The sequence below is a fragment of the Carassius gibelio genome, chromosome A22, assembly GCF_023724105.1.
Source record: "Carassius gibelio isolate Cgi1373 ecotype wild population from Czech Republic chromosome A22, carGib1.2-hapl.c, whole genome shotgun sequence".
Lineage (NCBI taxonomy): Eukaryota > Metazoa > Chordata > Actinopteri > Cypriniformes > Cyprinidae > Carassius > Carassius gibelio.
In genome coordinates this window covers 11,162,693-11,181,530 of record NC_068392.1, presented here as the reverse complement: position 1 = coordinate 11,181,530, position 18,838 = coordinate 11,162,693, and the positions used below count along the sequence as shown (strand labels likewise).

Below are 18,838 nucleotides of genomic sequence, written 5' to 3'. Positions count from 1 at the left end.
CACGTCTGTGTAGAAACGGTTAAACTCACCTTTATAAAAAAAAAAAAAAAAAAAAAAAAAAAAAGGAAAAAGCTCTAAAGTTGAAAAGAAAAAAAAATATATAATATATTAAAAAAAGGTCTCAAACAAAACAAGGTCAGTAATATCGATCGAACTAGCTCTTGTCAAACGCAGAAGGCGTGCGTCGAGGGGGCGGGGCCTAAACGACGAGCGACTCCCTCAGCCTATCAGAAGCGAGCGAGGGACCGTTTGAGTTCAAACCTGAAGCGGCGCCCTCTGGAAAACACCGCGAGCTAGCTTTCCAGGATTTCACTTCGGATTTTAGCTATTTAACCACAATGTCTTCATCGAAAAAGCAGATTTACTATTCCGACAAGTATTCTGACGAGGAATACGAGTACAGGTGATGAATTTCTCTCGTTCAACTGTTCACTTCATTTTCGAGTTGACGCGACACTTCATAATGACCGTTGTAATGGCATTTGACTGGGTCAGTTTTAAAACGATATCTTCAAAACATCCGCTAGTGTTTAAAGACGGTCTGTTTAAAATGTATTTTCCGAGTTCTGTCGTCCGAGCCGTGTCATATTGCCTGACAAACAGTTTGAAGAGCTATTAAGTATTCAGTATTAGTCAGTCAAACTAACATGTTGTCCCTCTCCTTCCTCTTAGACATGTCATGCTTCCCAAGCAGCTTTCCAAACTGGTGCCGTCCTCCCATTTAATGTCCGAGGAGGAATGGAGAGGACTGGGAGTCCAGCAGAGTCAGGGCTGGATCCACTACATGATCCATAAACCAGGTTAGTAGTATAGACCTGGAGACCAGTTGCAGAAATGATTTAGACTGGTCTTACAAGTTAGTCAAGTTTTCCTTTAAGGCAGGTGAATAGGGTAAAAAAAAAATGACTAAAGTTAATAGTTATCATCTTATTTACCCAGTTGATTGATAACGTTACATTGATAATTGCAAAAAAAAAAAAAAATTGTATTACAGTTTTTCTAAAATGTTATGTTTAAATATGCAAATGAGGCATTATTTACTGAAATATGCGCTAATTTGCATAAACGTCTAGCACAAAAATCTGAACACTGGATGAAGTCAGTTTCAAAATTATGTATTTTTATATATTTTTGACGTTACAGTCAAATGTTTTTACAGAGGGAATTATGGCTCTCTTTTTTTTGTCACTCCATAATTCAGAAAATACTTTGAACAGCCAGAAAACAATATATTTTCAAAATTTTGGGGGGATAAAATGTTGTATATATAATCAAGGAAAATATATATGAACACTAAAAACTAATTTCGGCCTTTAAAAATATGTATTGTAATTGAAATCTATTGACACAAACCGATGAAGTGCTATAAAATAAACACTTAACAGTGTCTTTTGGATGTTTTCTTCCACTTGTTTGAAAAAGCACTTGATGAAAAGCCCAAAATTGACAGGTGCTTGAAAAAAAAGTGTTTTTGCCTGCAGTGTCTCACCTTAAAGGGTTAGTTCATAGAAAAATAAAAATAGTCACTAATAACTCATCCTCATGTCGTTCCAAACCCGTGAGACTCCGTTCATCTTCGGAGCACAGTTTAAGATATTTTAGATTTAGTCCGAGAGCTCTCAGTCCCTCCATTTAAAGTGTGTACGGTAATAGTTTCAGCTATTTTTGGACCAAAATGTATTTTGATGCTTCTAAAAATTCTAACTGACCTTCTGATGTCACATGGACTACTTTGATGATGTTTTTCTGACCTTTCTGGACATGGAAAGTATACCGTACACACAGCTTCAATGGAGGAACTGAGAGCTCTCGGACTAAATCTAAAATATCTTAAACTGTGTCCCAAAGATGAACGGAGTCTCACGGGTTTGGAATGACATGAGGGTGAGTCATTAATGACAATTTTCATTTTTGGGTGAACTGTCCCTTTAAGATTATTAATCATTTTTAAAATTCAGTTACATAAAAGCATAGATTATTCTAAATTCATTCCAAAAATAAGACTGATTACTTACTGGCTAACTGATAGATGGTCAAACTCGTATTTAAGACACTGTCTTAACATAAAGGGCCTAGGGCTGCTTTAAAACTTACTTTGACAGCTTAAATACTGTCTAGGTAGTAAGCTCTAACTGGTGAATGAAATTTATCCAAATGTCTATAAAAAGGTTGCCTGTTATTCTCCTTGACCCTAATCCTACTCTTTCCATACAGAGCCCCACATCCTGCTTTTTCGAAGACCGCTTCCCAAGGAATGAGATTTCCAGATTGTCATTGGAAGTTAAACTACTTGGTTGAGTCTGACCATGCGTGCATTTCTTTCCATGCGTTGTGATTTGTATATAAGTTTTATTATTTGCAGATCTATGGTAATGAAATGTTACTCCTCCTTCCCCTCCCCCTTTCATCTGGAGATCTGATGGTAGCAGGAGCATAGATAAAGGGGGACGGACTGCATCCTCTGAAGTGTTTTCATTAGATCTGCACTTAAGTCACGTTTAAATAAGCTGGAAGGTGTTTCAGGACTAGTAATCGCCCCTGTCGTGAATAGAAGGAATAGTTTTTGTTGTACACTACGATGCTTTCTGTTGCTCAACTGGTGTTGTTAACATCCTCATCTTGTATGTTGAGCGGTCAACGTTTGTTTGTTCCTCATTTGTTGTTGACAAATCAATAAATATTATTTTTATTAGCTCACTTGCGTTCTAATTTGTAGTCAGTGTAATATGACTTAAATTTACAATGAATTTGTATTTGATGCAAATAATATTTTTCACTTTTTTTTTATTGATCTCACACTTTCAAAAAAATCTAGCTGATTATTTTTCCTATTATATAGTGTATAAGTTTTTGTTAGCATGATACAGTGTGAACAATAAAACTGAAATAAAATTATTTTAGTTTGTAATTATTATTATTTTAGTACATCAGTTATAACTGAAATGAAATCCGAAAATATCGCTCATTAATTTTAATCATTTTATTTCAGTTAAAATTAATTTTAAAGCAAGATTTTTTTTTATTGCTTTAGTTTAAAATCAGTTCCCTGATTTCATACACAAATACACAGACGTGGTGCTTGAAAGTTTATGAACCCCTTAGAGTTTTCTATATTTTTGCATAAATATTACCCAAAACACTGATCCAGAGTTACATATCTGAAGGGCAAAAGCATGTGAATCTTTGCTTTCTTTCAGTATCTGGTGTCACTACCTTTTGCATCAATAAAGCAAGATTTTACTGCAGGTAAACAACTGTTTTACTGCAGGTAAACAACTGTTGGTTTGCGATGGATGCTGCACAGAGAGGCTTTCCCGGGACTGTGTGCTCAGCGGTGGAGAAGATTGCTGCTGCAAATATCAGCTACAACAAGGCTTAGGAACTGTCAACTCATTCCAGCTAAGTGTTTCCTGGTGGTTTCGACATGAAGTAGTTTGATCGACCAGTAAACAAGGAACTGTTTCAACAGTGCCACTTCAAAATAACCGATTTATCTTGACTTTCCATCCTGCCATGTATGGAGTAGACAGGGCTGCTCTCTCTTCCAAAGCGAGTCAGTTTGGCATCAATAGGATATTTAGGCCCTGGACTACGGTCAATGCTATGCACTGTACAGTCAAAGCATTATATCACTCCGGAAAGAAACCGATATACTATATCACTATACTTGTTGATATTGTTTATACTTGTTAATAAACAAGTAAATGGTTTAGTATGAATAATAATAAAAAAGCAATATTAGAAATATTTTAATGCTAAAAAAAAAAATCCTTAGGGGCAAAATTAAGCGTAGTTGTATCCTTTTCTGTAAAGTAACATGAAAATAATATTAATACATATATAACTTCTGATCTACTAGCCTATCAATACAGAAATGTTCAACAATGGATATTTCCAGCAGTCTGTCTCCCTCTACTGCTGACATTAGCAAAATACAACTTCATCAATGATTTTAGTGAAAATGTCATCATTGCTGATTTGTACATTCCTGGCATAAAATGAGCTAGAAAGACTCCAGCTGTTATATTTGCGTTATTTCCTACGGAGTTCTCTTATTTCACTGTAAGTACATATAAACTCACTGTTGTTAGTCATCCTGCCATGGAGGGAGTAGGAATTGTTGACTGGTGAAATCATGGCCTACAAAGCCAATAGTCATTGGAAGGATGTATTGACCAGGCCCTGTAAACAAGACTGGAAAACACAGCCGTCATAATGCAGTCATGCACACACAACATATGCACTTCCCTACTTGTTATCAGAAATATGCAGTGATGCAGTTTTTGGCAGGCAGCTGTTGAGAAGATCCACACCCTCTAGATGCAGCCCAGCAGGAATGTGAGCTCATCCCAGTGGCCTGATGGTTTTTCCTGGAGTGGAGGACTGACAGTGCATTTGGTTATCTTCTCTGATACTGCCATAACATCAGCCCACAAATGTTTGAGGACCAGTTTGATTCCACACATGCTGATACTTCCTTCAAACACAGTTCAAGTCAAGATTGCATTTGGGACTGGAGGTATAACCATTCTAGAAATCTACAGAATGTTTCCTGCAAAATCAGTTTCAGGAAATTTAAAAACGCAAGCAGCTACTTTGCAAAACCACGAGTATGGGTAGATCTTCAAAACATCCATGTACAAAGCTGAAGCGATGGTTAGTAGGACCTTCTTCCTAGCTGAACTAAATAAGATGTCCTCTAAATATTACAAATGTGTTTGAGAGACAGAAGCACAAAAGTTTTCATCACTTCATTGTCATGTAACATTATATCCATCAGAGAATTCCTCCTCTCGCTTCCCTTTCTCTTTCATGTCTTTACTCTGTTCAGCTGAGCAGAGATGGACCATCAAGCATGGGTCACTAAGGAGACCAGCAGCTGGGACCCCTCCCTGCAAACCAGCATAGAAAAGGCCCTCGACATTTGAGAAGATGGGAACTTCTGAAGGACATGTAAGTGAGTATGCACAATATTCCCATCTGATATGCATTGTAAGAAACTCTGGGAGAGCTATTAAAATGAATGGAGGCATGATAGGTGAACATGTTCACCACTTCACTGACCATCAAATAAACATCAAACATTAACAATCCTAAGGTAACTGGAGCTGAAGTCTCACAAGCTGACCCAGTGGACAGAAATACATGGGGTCAATGTTCTGCCTGGACCTTCAAACAAGTGTCAGAGAGCTTTGAAGTAGCTCAAGCAGTTAACCAGGAACAATAGATTCTCTCAAAACTGTTTGAAAGCAACTTTAGCATAAGTGTATGTACTTTTAATACTGTATATACAGTAGTATTGTGAATACATAAGACTGCTCTGCAATAATAAAGCCCAAAGTATATTAAGGGTTTTCATGCATACATTAGGGTGAGCATAACCTGTGAGATGTAAAATCAGAATTTTATAACTTGCAATTGTGCGAAAAATAGATAGAATTGGGAGATTAAGAGCACTTTGAAATACTACTTATTGTATGCATATGCTAAGCGTTTGCATAGTATATACTTTTTACGGTTGTGGTATACGGTCTTTACACATTGGAGAATAATCACATACCAAATTCTCCAGTATTACTGATTGTGAGCAATGTGTCCTAAAATACTTAGAAATTTCCACTCAAAATATACATATGGTATTTTTAGTATATATTTGGTATGCCCTTATACTAATTTTGCATATTATATAGAACAAACAGAATGCAAATTGCAATTCAAGCATAGCAATAGTTTATTCACACTGACTTAATTTTTTTTTTAATAAATGTGATATTGATGGTTAATTTTAAGTGATTTTCCAAATGACATAGGCCATTTGGCAAATCTGCATTGATTTTAGGGGAATTTAAATAGAGTAAAAGTATGTTAAATGGGACTTATTGGTAACTTAACATTTAATTAAACCAAATTACTCCGTGAACTTAAATAGTCGCATTAGAGACATTCTGTTTAAAAGTGCAGATTTCATACGAGCCAATTTTCATTTAGCATGGATGCATAGTCAGTGTCTGCTATGGAAATGAATTTTAAAAAATAAAAGAAAGAAGAACTGATATTATCTCTCTTTCCATACACACTCAGAGCTGTCATCTCATCACAACTGACCGGGTATCCCTATTTTTCCCAGCCCTTCTTATACACAAACATATTCGCAGAGAATGTAAAATGTGGAGCTCCTGCATTTGCTGGCAGCCAGGGGTCTCTGTTGTAGAGGCAGCAGAGAAACAGACAAAACATGGATGCTTATTATACACGTATTTGAAAAAATATGATGTTTTACAATGTGAAGATGTTTTTTGGAAGAATAGTCCTTTAAATGACTGCGATAAATGGGTTGTATCTCACCATCGCTCAAGTGAGTCCTTTGTGTCCACTGTGAGGATATGTCCACCCAGAAGCTGTGTGGTGTCTGCCACCTCTTCTTCTTCTATAGACACTTTTTTTTTCCCTCACTCTCTGGGGAATACTTGTAAGAATAGTAGGACACCTCAGCTCCAGAACCTGGCTCCTCCCCACCTATTAAATATAAATCACATGCTGCAAAACAATTTGCCATCTTCGACAAAAGCTTTGTTTGATTTGTTTCAAAGACTTAGATATTTTTTTCTGGAAATCAAGATACGTTTTTTTTTGTTTGGCTGTGGTGTCCCTCAAGTGTATGTTTTAGGCCCGTTTTACTTTTTTCTAAAAACATGTTTGTGGAATTTAAGTATCGTGTTTGTAGTTGTTATTAATCAAATTGGTAAAAAAATATATATTTTTTTTAAATAAATATAGCTAGCATTGCCAGACTACATGACTGATAGAAAAAGAATACATTTACAAAATGGCCTGAAAGGGGTGCTCCTATGTTTCAATAGACCAAGTGTGTAAATGTATCTCTAATGTAAAAAAGAAATTCACAGTTTGGATGTCTTAACTCATTTATCTTTCCATAGAGAATGTTTGTAAGGCTTTACAGTAGAAAGGTCCGTAAATTCTAAAAAAAGAGACAAATCCTAGTTTATGGGTTTTTGTTAACACCACTGCTCAGCACCACTTAATCATTAAGGATAATAAATGTCTTTCTTGCAGTTTGGAATTATACCTGAAACTGAAGTATACTTATTTTTCATATTATCTTTCAACATCATTACAATATCCATCCATATAAATAAAACGAAGCTAATAGAAGAGTAGAATAAATGTTCTTTTTTTCCAGTTATTTTTGAGTTTAGGTCAAAATAAGACATCATTGTAAATTAGAATTCGGTTTCAAACACATTTCTGATCTAGGACTAAGCTGAATTTGTGTCAAGGAAATGCTCTGACAGATTTCCAAAACACGTATTTCTTCTACACAGGTAATGGTGCGAGTTTTCCAAACAGATTTACAAATGGCAAATCCGAGAAGTCACCTCAATCATTGATACAGATAGGTCACAAACAAACTTGGTAATTACCTCAAGCAAAAAAGAACTGCAAATTCATATAAACATATAAACAGGAGGCACCTACTGTAGGTAAAGGAAACTTAAATAAATAAATAAAAGCGGACTAAAACCATAACCTTGAGGAACCCCAATAACCACAGCCCTATAGATGCATTTTCTCAGCCCAAAAACAACACTGTGAGTAAAAGTTGGCTGGATTTGATAAGAAAACATTTTAATGTAACCTTTTGGAGATCAATGCTGTAGTATTTTTCCCTATACGGGAAAGTGCGAGGTGATGAACAGGAGGCTGGGATACTAATTATCCAAGCATTAATGTAGTCTGGGCTGATATGCATGTAGCATCTGATTGCTGAACTCTTCAACACCTGTCCATGTGTGGCACACGCTCACACCTGCAGGTCACCGATCCAGATGTGTTAAAAAAAAGAGGAGGAGATGATTATACCTGCAGGAATGAGTATAAGTTCCTGTTCTGGTTCTTCTCCTGTAGGACATTCTCGATCTTCTTCGGCCACCTCCACTGTTGGATGACAATGCACACATAAACATGTCAAATTAAAGTTCAATGCAGTACTTTTCCAAGAAAAATAGATACTTTAGTTGCTCAGAGTTTCAGTCTAATATGTTTGCACTTGTGATGTCACATGGTCTGATATTTTGTTATCTATTGCTTCAGCCGATTCCACAATGTTTTCACTAAACATATTATATGTATATGGATTTACACTGCATGGTAATAAAAAATAAACATTTAACCTATTTATATTCTTACTAAATAAATAAATAACAAGTAGAACCCTTCAGTGAAAGTGTTTTCTAATAAGAATTTTTGAACCCAGTGTCCATAAAAGAGCGCTACATACAAACATAGTATACTTACAGTCTTTCTTGTGAATGAACTCCACTCGTTACACACATGAACACGGTCCATAAAGTCCAGGAATTGTGGTAGACATGTAGCACTCTCATTATGTCCCTCGTTTGTTTTGTGTTGAATCTCTCCGGCGTATATTGCACAAATAATTACTACTTCTATCCCAAGTGTTGAGTCCGTGCAACTAATTTTTTGAGCTCCTCTCCACGTGTAAAGACAATCCCTCTTGGCTTGGCCTTATTTATCCGCCTTTAGTTCCGATTGCTCATATTTCAGCATTAAAACTGATGTCCATCCACCCCTCGCGTAGCACTTAGTATTTAAGCATTATTTTAATGCATGTGTTAAAATTAATTTTGGTTATTTAAACTAAATATCATTAAACTCAGATGTTTCTTACATACTTAGTTGCATAATAAAAGTATGGCTTTAAAAAAAAAATTCAACCTGATGTGAATTCATTTCGATATGGAAGCGCGAGAAAGGGTTTTACAGGACACTGACGCCCCCTAGTGGCCATTTAGCGTGAGACATTCAATATTAGCCTTCCTAAAATTATAGATTTTTATAAATATAAATTTATATTGAAAAACTGTATTATATATTATATTATCATTTCAAGAAAGTATGCCTCTTTTTGCTTGGTCAAAAACCATATTAGGTAAAAACTTAAGACTTTATGAGTTTTGTCTTAGTATGCAAGCGGTTAGGTGACGTCACATGACGTTGTATTACGCAAACCCAAACAGGAAGTAAGAGCAACAGCGTGGCTACATGAAACGATACACATGTTGCTGCGCAGTACATTTATCAGCCAAGCTACGAAAACGCCGAGAACACAGTTTCAGCGACATGGTTAGTTAGTTTTAAATACTCAGCTTGTATCATATAATCACATTTAGGAATAATAAATGGCTAGAAATAAATGCCCAATGAATGCCCAGGATCACCCAGAAGATGAGGATTTCCAAGAGAAAGTGCAACTGTATATATATATATTTAAAATGTACTTTTTAATGTGAACTTGTAATTTATATTTAAGTCCATGTATTATTTTATATAAAATATTTATTAGTATTTTGGGGCAATTATTATCTATTTCTTATTCATCTGTAATAAAAAATTAAATGATATATGTGTATGTATGTGTTTTTCTTACACCCCTGACATTGACAAGTAAATTGAGTAAAACTACTGGGAACACAATTGCATTCCAAATCTATTTTAAATATTAATTTGTTATTTATTTTGATTTGTTTTATGTACAGTGGGCATAGAAGAGAATCACCCCATAAACACATTTTGTTTCTTTGCAGTTTGAAATGAAGACCAACATTTCAGAAAGAAAAAATAAACTAAATACAGAATCACTGAGTTGGAAAAAGGCCCCATTGTGTCAGTATTTTGTTGAACCACCTTTTGCTTTAATCACAGCCTTTAGTCTGTTGAGATATGTCTCTATCAACTTTGCATATCTAGACTTTGCAATATTTGGACGCTCTTCTTTGCAGAACTGCCGAAGTTCAGCTAAATTTGATGGTGACTGTTTGTGGACTGCAGTCTTCAAGTCAAGTCATTGCATTTGGTGGTCATTTTGTGTGTCAATATATATTTATGACTATGTTTTTTTGCACTTTTGATGTTAGTTTTGTACTTTTGATGAAATTAGTATTATAGTAATTGAGAAGGTGATTAGCTACACCTGAAGGGGGGTGATCCCTTTTCCAAATCAGTTTTTATTTATTTATTTTCTGATATGTTGGTATTATACTGTATCTTTCTTTTGGATGTTATTAACGGAGTAAATACAGCTGGATAAAACAAAAACTTTCTTACATCACTTTGTAATGTTTCAACCTGGTTTTGATATACAGTACTTGGTATATCAGGATAATGATTAAAACCTTTTGTTCTTCTAAACATCCGAATGAATGATAAAACTCTTTCTGTTTCTCTCCATCACTGCCAGTATCATAAAGAATACAGCCGCTTTGAGTGAGATTGTGCAAGACTTCAAGTATGCCTCCGAGGAGTCCGAGACGGATTCAGATCCTCTATGAACTCTCCCTTCATCTAAGGTATCGATCGCTGTCTCAAGTGTTGTATAGACAGAGTGCATTGCTGATGCTGATGCAGGCTTGAGCATCTTTTATTCCATTATTTTGAATACATTGAGAATAGCTTATGACGTTTTGTTTGCTAAACCGACACAATGTTCATTATTGTGTGCATAATAATATTCAGCAAACGCTAATGTGTTACAAAATACATGAAAATTCCTTAAATATATTGAAGACATTTATACAGACAAAAATATTTATACATAATGATACAGTATTTACATGATGTTTTTGAACACAGAGGACAAACAATTGCATTTCCAATACTAATTAAATTGTTTAAACTTTGTACCAATTAAAGGGACAGCACACTAAAAATGAAATGAAAAGTTTGTCCTCATTTATTCAACAATATTTAAATGCTCTCTTTTTGTTGTTGTTGCTTACAAATTTGCTACATTTAGTTCAAATCTGTCATTTGCAAAAGTCCTTTTGTTTGAATGAAAAGTCAATAAGAATGAGAAAGTCTTCCACTATTTTAAACATTTTATGCTCTATCGTAATTTGGAGTTTTCTTTATATTTTAATGTCCTTATAAACAGCATGTCTGAGACAAAAGCGCTTCCTTTGACGTATCTGATGGAGACTACAGCAGGAGGCAAACAGTAGATCATGTCGCCAAATGACAGGCTCCTTGCGGATTCCTTCAGAGAGTCTTGGCTAATCCAAATGAGAGTCCCAAGCACTGGAGAGTGATAAAAACCTTGTCGTCCCAGGCCCCCGCAAACTCTCCCAAGCTCTTCTTTAGAGTTTCACTATGATTTACCACTTTGTAGTACCTGAAAGAGAAGACACTGGCATTTACAAGTGAATGTGATGAGTTGATGTATGGGGAGAGAGAAGCATAATTGATACCAGCCATTTTTGTGGCAGTGTTCTTCAAAGGACAGTGTGACTAATAAAGCGACCTAAGTTTCCCAACAATCGTCAATGCCAAAGCAACAGTAACCACTGAATCGGTTCAGAGAGCGTGCAGCGGATGTTGGTTAGCGTTCGAAAACGCCACACAAGACTTCTCGGCTCTGTTGCATCGCAACTGAAGCTTTGCTGCGCAGTCTAAACTAAAAGGAATTTATAAGCATTCCAGCTAGTTACTTTGACTGGCCGGTCCCTCTCTGTTGTGGGAACGTCTGAAGATTATATGATGCTTCGTTATTAGTACACGCAATCAAATGTTTGCCTATTGATCAAAAGAAGAAACAGATCTTTTGGTTTCTCTTTTTGTGGGTCACATAAAACAGCAAAATGCTTCTTTCTTTTTTCCCCACACAGGCCCTATATCATGTGTGCCAACAGTAATGATTCGTTATCTTGATATGTGTTAAGAAGGAGATACGCTTGTTCCTTACTGACCTGGTCGTGTGTTTTCTGGGCTTTCTGTAGCCAGACGCGCCATTGGTCGTAGAGTTTGATGCTGACGTCCGTACAGCCGTAAGAGTGTTTGCGCATCCAGCCGAAAAACTGCTTGAGCTCCTTTCGTAGCGTTGAGTTGTGCTCGCTTGGTTTTGAATCGCATGAGCCAATATGTGACCTGTCTGAAAAAAAGCCCAGATAATTAACCAGTTGTCCTCTAAATAGTTCTAAATAGAATCTTTATCAAGTAGCTTGATATTTTTTCAGTGTTCACAAATGGATTGTATCTAATTAGCCTAATGTGAAGGGACATTGCATTATTGCATTTTGATGCAACTCACCGATGCCAGGTGTCGATGCGGCAGTCGAGTGGCTCCAGTCGCTCCAAATACCTGCTTTCTTCGAGCCGTAGACGCCTATCGGGTTGCAGCGTACCTGGACGAAATACACTGTACCGGCCCTGAGACCCGCTAACCGACAAGACGTCTGGTTCCCAGCATCATCTATGACCTCATGGGAAATAGAAAATAAAAACTAAGAATAATAATCGAAGTATGTGCACCAGTCATTATATTGGGGAGAGCTGTTCACAATGTAAACTCTGTCATTTTTCCCACCTTCATGTCATTCCAAAACTATAATAGGTATACAGGTTTGAAACAACATCAAAATGATGGTCCATCTAATTCTATTATATTCCAAGCCTTCTGAAACCGTACATTGGGTTTCTGAAAAGAAGAGTTTGAAATCATATCAGAGTTTCAAAGATAATCTTCCTCTCTAGTGAGAAGTTAACTGCTGGATCCTTACGTCAGTGAGTTCAATGTGAGAACTGGATTAGTCGGTAATTAAATGAATCGGTCAATCAAAAAAGCTATCATATGACTTCAAAAGGCTTAGAATAATGTGCACAAGTCATATGGACTACCTTTAAGAGGCCGGACATAATTTTGGGGTCAGTCATCATTTAGGGTTCAGAAAGGAGTGGCCAGGAGATTCCTTAAAAATGTAATTTTGTGTTCCACGGAAGAAAGAAACTTATGTAGGATCACATGAGGCTGATTAAACAATAACAGAATGTTAATTTTGGGGTGAAACTGTCATTTGAAATTCTGCCCCTGGAGGGCCACTTTCCTGCATCATCTTAGAGTTTAGCTTCAATATACAGTTCCAATCAAAATTATTCAACCCCTTTGACCTGCAAGGCATTTTGCTGCGGTGAACTTAATTTTATGAAAACAATTTAACAAAGGCATCAGTAAAGTATTAGAGAAAGTTTGTTCATACACTTTTGAGTGATTATGAGAATGGAACACTGATGAATCATGATTAAATTCAAATTGGCTCTAAACATTTATGTTCAAAATTATTCAACCCCCCAAAACTCAAATTTTGTGCAGAATGTTTTATTCTTTTAAATCACCAATAAATGTAAGTGCTTAGAAGCTTAGAAGCTTCTGTCACCTCTCTACTACAGCCTTGGCCCATTCATCGCCTGAAAAACTTTCTAGATCACTGATAATCTTTGGTTTTCACATTGACCACTGCTTTCTTTAAATTCAACCAGATATTTGCAATGAGAATTAAGCCTGGAGACTGAACAGATTACTCAAGTACATTCTATGACTGATCCCTGAACCAAGCAGAAGTAGATTTGGATGTGTACTTTGGGATGACTGTCCTGCAGGAAAGTCCATTGATCATCAGCTTCAGTCATCACAATTCTTGTCAAAATGGCCAGATACTTCAAAGAATCCATGATTTCCTTCATACAGTCATGTTTTCTACTTCCTGCTACATTTAAGAACCCCCATAACAGGACTGATCCACCTCCAAGTTTGATGATGGAGATGGTGTTCTTCTGCTTATGAGCTTTGCCTTTTTTGCAGCAGATATACTGCTGATCCATGGGTCTAAAAAGTTCCAGTTTGGTCACATCCCTCCATAAAACATTCCTCCAGAGCTCCACAGGTCTGCACAAATGAATTTTATCAAGTTCAAGTCTGCCTTTTGTTCTTCTTGATCATGAGTGGTATTCATCAAGATGTCTCAACATGAAGGGCATGCTTGTCTAATGTTCGTCTTACACACTGCATTGCAATGGGTTTCCTCCTTTCATCGGGTCATCTTGCAAGTCTTTGGATTAACATTGCACATTTTTCAGTTGCTCTGATTAAACGTTTTATGATATTGTGCTTTTTCTTCCACAACCTCAAAGGTTTTCTGGCACAACACACTTTAAGCTAAGAAATAAGGCTGGGAACTGTCTCTCTAGTAACTTTTAATGTCTTAGAAATCTGCCTACGTATAGCCTTAGCCTTTCTAAAGTAATACAATATTTATTCTCTTTAGCTTTTGTGAGATCTCTGTTGACATTTTTGCTACTCAACTTCAGCACATGCATGGGCTAACTGTATGTGTAACGGCTCAAGCTAATTCTGTTTTTAATAGAGTTTCTAAAGGCTTAATTGTGTTTTGAGACTGTTTTATTCCCCACTATGCAAATAAGTGATTTAAAAACAGCAATGTTGAACAGGGGTTGAATAATTATGACATAGCAGTATTACTAAAATTTATTAAATGATATATTGACAATATCACTTTTAATATGCCAGTGAACTGTTATAGATGCAATTTTAATTCTATTCTGGATCTTCAGAAAAGCTTGTATTTGTAAAGTACTGCAGTCTCTGAAGGGTTGAGTAATTTTGATTGTAACTGTACCTGCTTGGAGTTTCTACTGAAGACCTTGATTAACTGGTTCAGGTATGTTTAATTAGGACTGGAGCTAAACTCTTCTGGCTGGTGGACCTTCAGGAGCAGTATTGGACATCCCTGCTTTAGATTAAATTTTCTATTAAATTAAACTTGCTCTGTACTCTTCCTTGGGAACCCAAAATGGTTCTTCTGTCATTGCTGTGAAGACCCTCTTTTGGAAGCTTTATTTTTAAGAGTGTTTGGCTCCTACACCAATTAAACATACCTGAACCAGCTAATCTCGGTCTTTAAGATTACCAGCTATTTCCAGACAGGTGTGTTGAGGCAGATTGGAGTTAATGTTGACCCTCAAGGAGCAAGATTTGAACTCCTGTGGACTAAACCATTCCAGCAATACCTTCCATTCATCGCTGTCCTCCACACGGTATCGTATCTGGTACTTGGCCTGAAACAGGTAGTCTTTCAGGGCGGGAGGACTGCCCCAACGTACACTTAACTGATCTTCCAGATCTCCAACGCGGCTCACAAGGACATCAGGAGGCGGATCTGTGGTTACTGAATGAAATATTTCACATTAACTAACACTGTACGAAAGGCATTTTCAAAGCTGTTGATTAAACCCAATAAAAGTTAGTAGCCGTTAAACTATTCTTTCTTTCACTTCAAAGACTATATTCTTGTAATTGAACCTCCCAATAAACCTTCATCTGCGCTCATTAGCTCGATGATATTTTGCCATTACTACGGCAATTTCCCGTTTCTTTTGTTGTTTGAAATGGACGTGCTCCACTGCTACGTTTTGTAATCAAGCTTGCCTTTAGGGCAAAGCCAATCACGGAGCTTATTGTTTCAGAAGATGAGGAAATGAAGATGTAGTAATGGAATATATTTGCTTTTCTCAGCAAAAAGTGCTGATTGATGGATATAGTTTAATTGTGATTAATTCGATTAATGCATTGGTATGTCAAATTAGTCATTTGATTAGAAATTTTTACCAATTGACAACAGACTTTCCGCTGCCCATTGACTTTTACAGTACTATTTTCACGAGTTGCCTTTTGGAAAAGTTTCAGCTGTTGGAAAAGTGTTTTTACAGTCTGTAAAAATCTATTCTCAGACGAGTGTGTGCGCACCATATGCGAGATGTTCAGATGGTTTTTTTTCTTGAATTTATGTGCAAGTTAGTAAGCGTGACGTTATCCCAAGTCACCTTGATCTCGACACCATTTTCCATCAAACTAGCACTTTTCAGTCTTACTCACCTACATCTAAAATGTCTAAAGTGATGACATCAGAAGTGGAAGAGCCGAGCTGATTGGACGCCTCCACCCAGACTTCATATGGTGTAAAAATGGCAAGGTCTCGAGGAACGTAGCATGTATACGGCTGTCCCGTGTAGTCCTCACAGTCTTTCTCTTTACCGTACCATCTAGACGGTTATTAAAATGGAAAAGTTGAATATTAAAAGGGATTCTTGCAAAACAGGTGTTGGTATGATGATGATTATTATTATTTTTTGTCAAAATCTCACTTTAGTTTGTACTTGAGGATATATTTAGTGTTGATGAACGTCTCTCCTTGACTACCCGGACTCCATCTGCAGCTGAGATCCTTGGTGTTTCGTGACCAACATGTCAGGTTGAGAGGTTCCTCAGGGGGCACTATATGTCAAATTAAAATAAAAATAAAGTATGGCATTAGTATTCAGAAACACATGGCAAAAAAAAAAAAAAATAGCGATTAATATAAGCCAGAAATATTCACAGACTCACAGCCGACATAAAGACACGATCCTGCCAACACTTCTCCATTACTTCTGTGACAAACCAGATTGTCTCCTGACCGCTGTAAGGAGCCATTGAGTTGATGGAGTGTGACGCTGGATTCGGTCTGACTCAGGACCCTATAAGTGTTTCTAGCCAAGCGTCTTCCATTCAGCGTCCAGTACAAGGATCTAGCTGTTATTTCCAGCTCGGCACCAATGGTGCACACCGCAGTCAAGCTCGACCCGATGTGAAGCACTGGGTCCTGGGGGTTTATGACAGCCAAGTCTGGGGGTCAGAAAAAGAGGAGACTTCATGATTCCAGCACTTTTACAACTGGATTTATGACCGCAGTTGGAAAGGTCACACAGGGTCATTTTTCAGTAACTCAAGTGGTTTTCCATCTTGTAAATATGCTTCTTGTGTGTCCGCAGAGCTCATATTTATTCATGTTTAAGACAAATGTTCAGAGGGACGATGGCTGGATTTGAAGAGCTACTACTGGCCTTCGGGGAAACCAAGTGTTGATGCAGATCATTTCTGCTCCTGGTGGGAGGCGGACAAGCTCTTTAACATGTGCCATTGAACATTGAAGAGTTGGGAAACAAGACTGAATAATTAATTTATAAACTATGGTACTGTACTTATTAGGAAAGACCTTATTGGATGCTCTAGCATTGAGAGACTGACCAATGAAATCAGTGAATGAACAATTATATTGACAATAATATTAAATTATGTATTTTTTTCATAGCAATATTATATTATGACGGACTATATTTTCTAGACGAAGGATACCTAAGTTAATGAATATGCTTTTTAAATTAGTGTCTTTATTAATTTTATCATGAAGTGACTGTTTCATAAAAGCAATAGGCTATTGCACTCGAGGACGAGCTACTTCAGGTTTTTCTGTTAATTAAAATACAGTTATTATCCTATATATATTATATATATATATATATATATATATATATATATATATATATATATATATATATATATATATATATATATATATTACTTAATATAGCATGGCTTTACACACATTTACATTACTTTCCAATAGTTTATTTCAAATGCAATTTACTATTTCTGCTGTAGACGGTTATAAGGTCGCCTTTCAAACAGTATAGGAAGTATTCATAACATTTCTGTCATTCTCTTTCTTTTTGATGAAAGCTATTGCTAACGACAAGTTACCACAGCTAAAATTAATAAATCCTTCTTAACTATTGAATTTTACCGTAAACTAAGACGAAATGACTGACATAAACGTGAGTAGAGATGAAAATGAAAACATAAACACCTCCAACACAAGCTTCAATTGAACATGAAGTATCCTCTCAAATGGCTTTACTTTAAAGTAAACTTTAAAAATTATCTGAAATTGTACTTACGTGCTGTGAGCGCATATGGAAGAAGCGCAACAAAAAACAACATGACCAACATTGTCATTTGTCTGACGCGCGCGCTCTCAACGCGATTCTTGTCATGCTGATGGGAGCGCGCGCACGCATAATCCATTCTCCTTCACATAAATTGCTGAACATTTAAAGCCCTAATCACCAGAAAGCTTCGTAAAATTCATTGCTGGTTCTGGAAAACACCATTATGCGGAGAGGACGTTCAGATTCACCTTCACTCTCAATTTTGGAGAAGAATCAACACAGCGCACGCCTCAAAATCTGAAAAAGTTGATTCTTCTGAAGCTCCTCCCATGTCTTACCACACAGCCACAAGTCATTATTAGTAGCGCATCTGCAGCTAGTGTTTTCTTTTCTTTTTTTGTATACTAATTTGGACACGACAGAAAACAATGAAATGAACCCTTCCCAAAAACATTCCTTTTTGTATTTCTCACATAGGCCACTGTTTTTTAATCTAAAGTTTGTTCTTTAGCCAATACACACGGTTAGCCTATTTTTGGTCTACATCGTAAAGTTTATAATGGTCTGTTTTGTGAAATGCATCTCTACACCCAATGCTACTTTACAACGAATTGCGTAATGCCTGATTAGTTAGGATACACTATAATTTAGAGATTCTTTAATAACATTTCTCATAACCATAAATACATTTTTATTTTTTATGAATGTGTATTAGACTTCAGAGATTTAATTAATTCAGTCCTACCCAGGAGGCATTAATAAAACAAACTGTACTTTTTTTCTATAAATGTGTCGGGTATGTGTTTTATTCCTGGTCACAGTTTTGGATTGCTCAGTTTCAAATAATTAAGTAACATACCAAACTTTTATTTTCCAAATGAGGCAATTATGAGAAAAATAGGAATAAAAATGTAAGAATAGGCGCGTATGCACAATTATATATATATATATATATATATATATAGGAGATAAGTTCGTACATTATTGTTATGGTGTCATTGCAATAGTATATGATCTTATTATTTAACATTAACATATATATATATATAACCACAGGTTGATAACCAGTACACATATAAACGCTATTTTAAGGAGTTTATTACTATTCATTTGTAAAAAAAAAAAAATAAATAAATACATTTTAGTTTAATTGCTGGCAGAATAAGATTTTTACAGTCATCCC

At 36.2% G+C, this 18,838-nt stretch overlaps 2 protein-coding genes and 2 long non-coding RNA genes across 5 annotated transcripts; 2 read left to right on the top strand and 2 right to left on the bottom strand.

Annotated features, from left to right (window-relative positions):
• Positions 1–237: 237 nt before the first annotated feature.
• LOC127943213 (cyclin-dependent kinases regulatory subunit 1) lies at positions 238–2,697 on the top strand. The gene is made up of 3 exons (XM_052539453.1): positions 238–403; positions 673–800; positions 2,215–2,697. The coding sequence occupies exons 1-3, from the start codon at positions 339–341 to the stop codon at positions 2,256–2,258; spliced, it is 237 nt and encodes a 78-aa protein (XP_052395413.1). The 5' UTR covers positions 238–338; the 3' UTR covers positions 2,259–2,697.
• Positions 2,698–3,465: 768 nt separating this feature from the next.
• On the bottom strand, positions 3,466–8,831 carry LOC127943286 (uncharacterized). Of its 2 annotated transcripts, none has more exons than XR_008149618.1 (4): positions 8,300–8,831; positions 7,882–7,956; positions 6,346–6,516; positions 3,466–6,202 (listed from the first exon to the last, which is right to left on the bottom strand). It is a non-coding gene; the product is annotated as an uncharacterized LOC127943286 (long non-coding RNA). The 2 variants fall into 2 exon arrangements; XR_008149617.1 differs by having other exon boundaries at positions 8,317–8,829.
• Positions 8,832–8,843: 12 nt separating this feature from the next.
• Positions 8,844–11,105, top strand: LOC127943287 (uncharacterized). Its single transcript, XR_008149619.1, has 3 exons — positions 8,844–9,165; positions 10,280–10,388; positions 10,973–11,105. It is a non-coding gene; the product is annotated as an uncharacterized LOC127943287 (long non-coding RNA).
• LOC127943284 (cytokine receptor-like factor 1) lies at positions 10,439–18,005 on the bottom strand. Its single transcript, XM_052539628.1, has 8 exons — positions 17,665–18,005; positions 16,274–16,552; positions 16,033–16,162; positions 15,764–15,930; positions 14,899–15,056; positions 12,125–12,293; positions 11,784–11,961; positions 10,439–11,209 (listed from the first exon to the last, which is right to left on the bottom strand). The coding sequence occupies exons 1-8, from the start codon at positions 17,789–17,791 to the stop codon at positions 11,077–11,079; spliced, it is 1,341 nt and encodes a 446-aa protein (XP_052395588.1). The 5' UTR covers positions 17,792–18,005; the 3' UTR covers positions 10,439–11,076.
• Between the last annotated feature and the right edge of the window lie 833 nt (positions 18,006–18,838).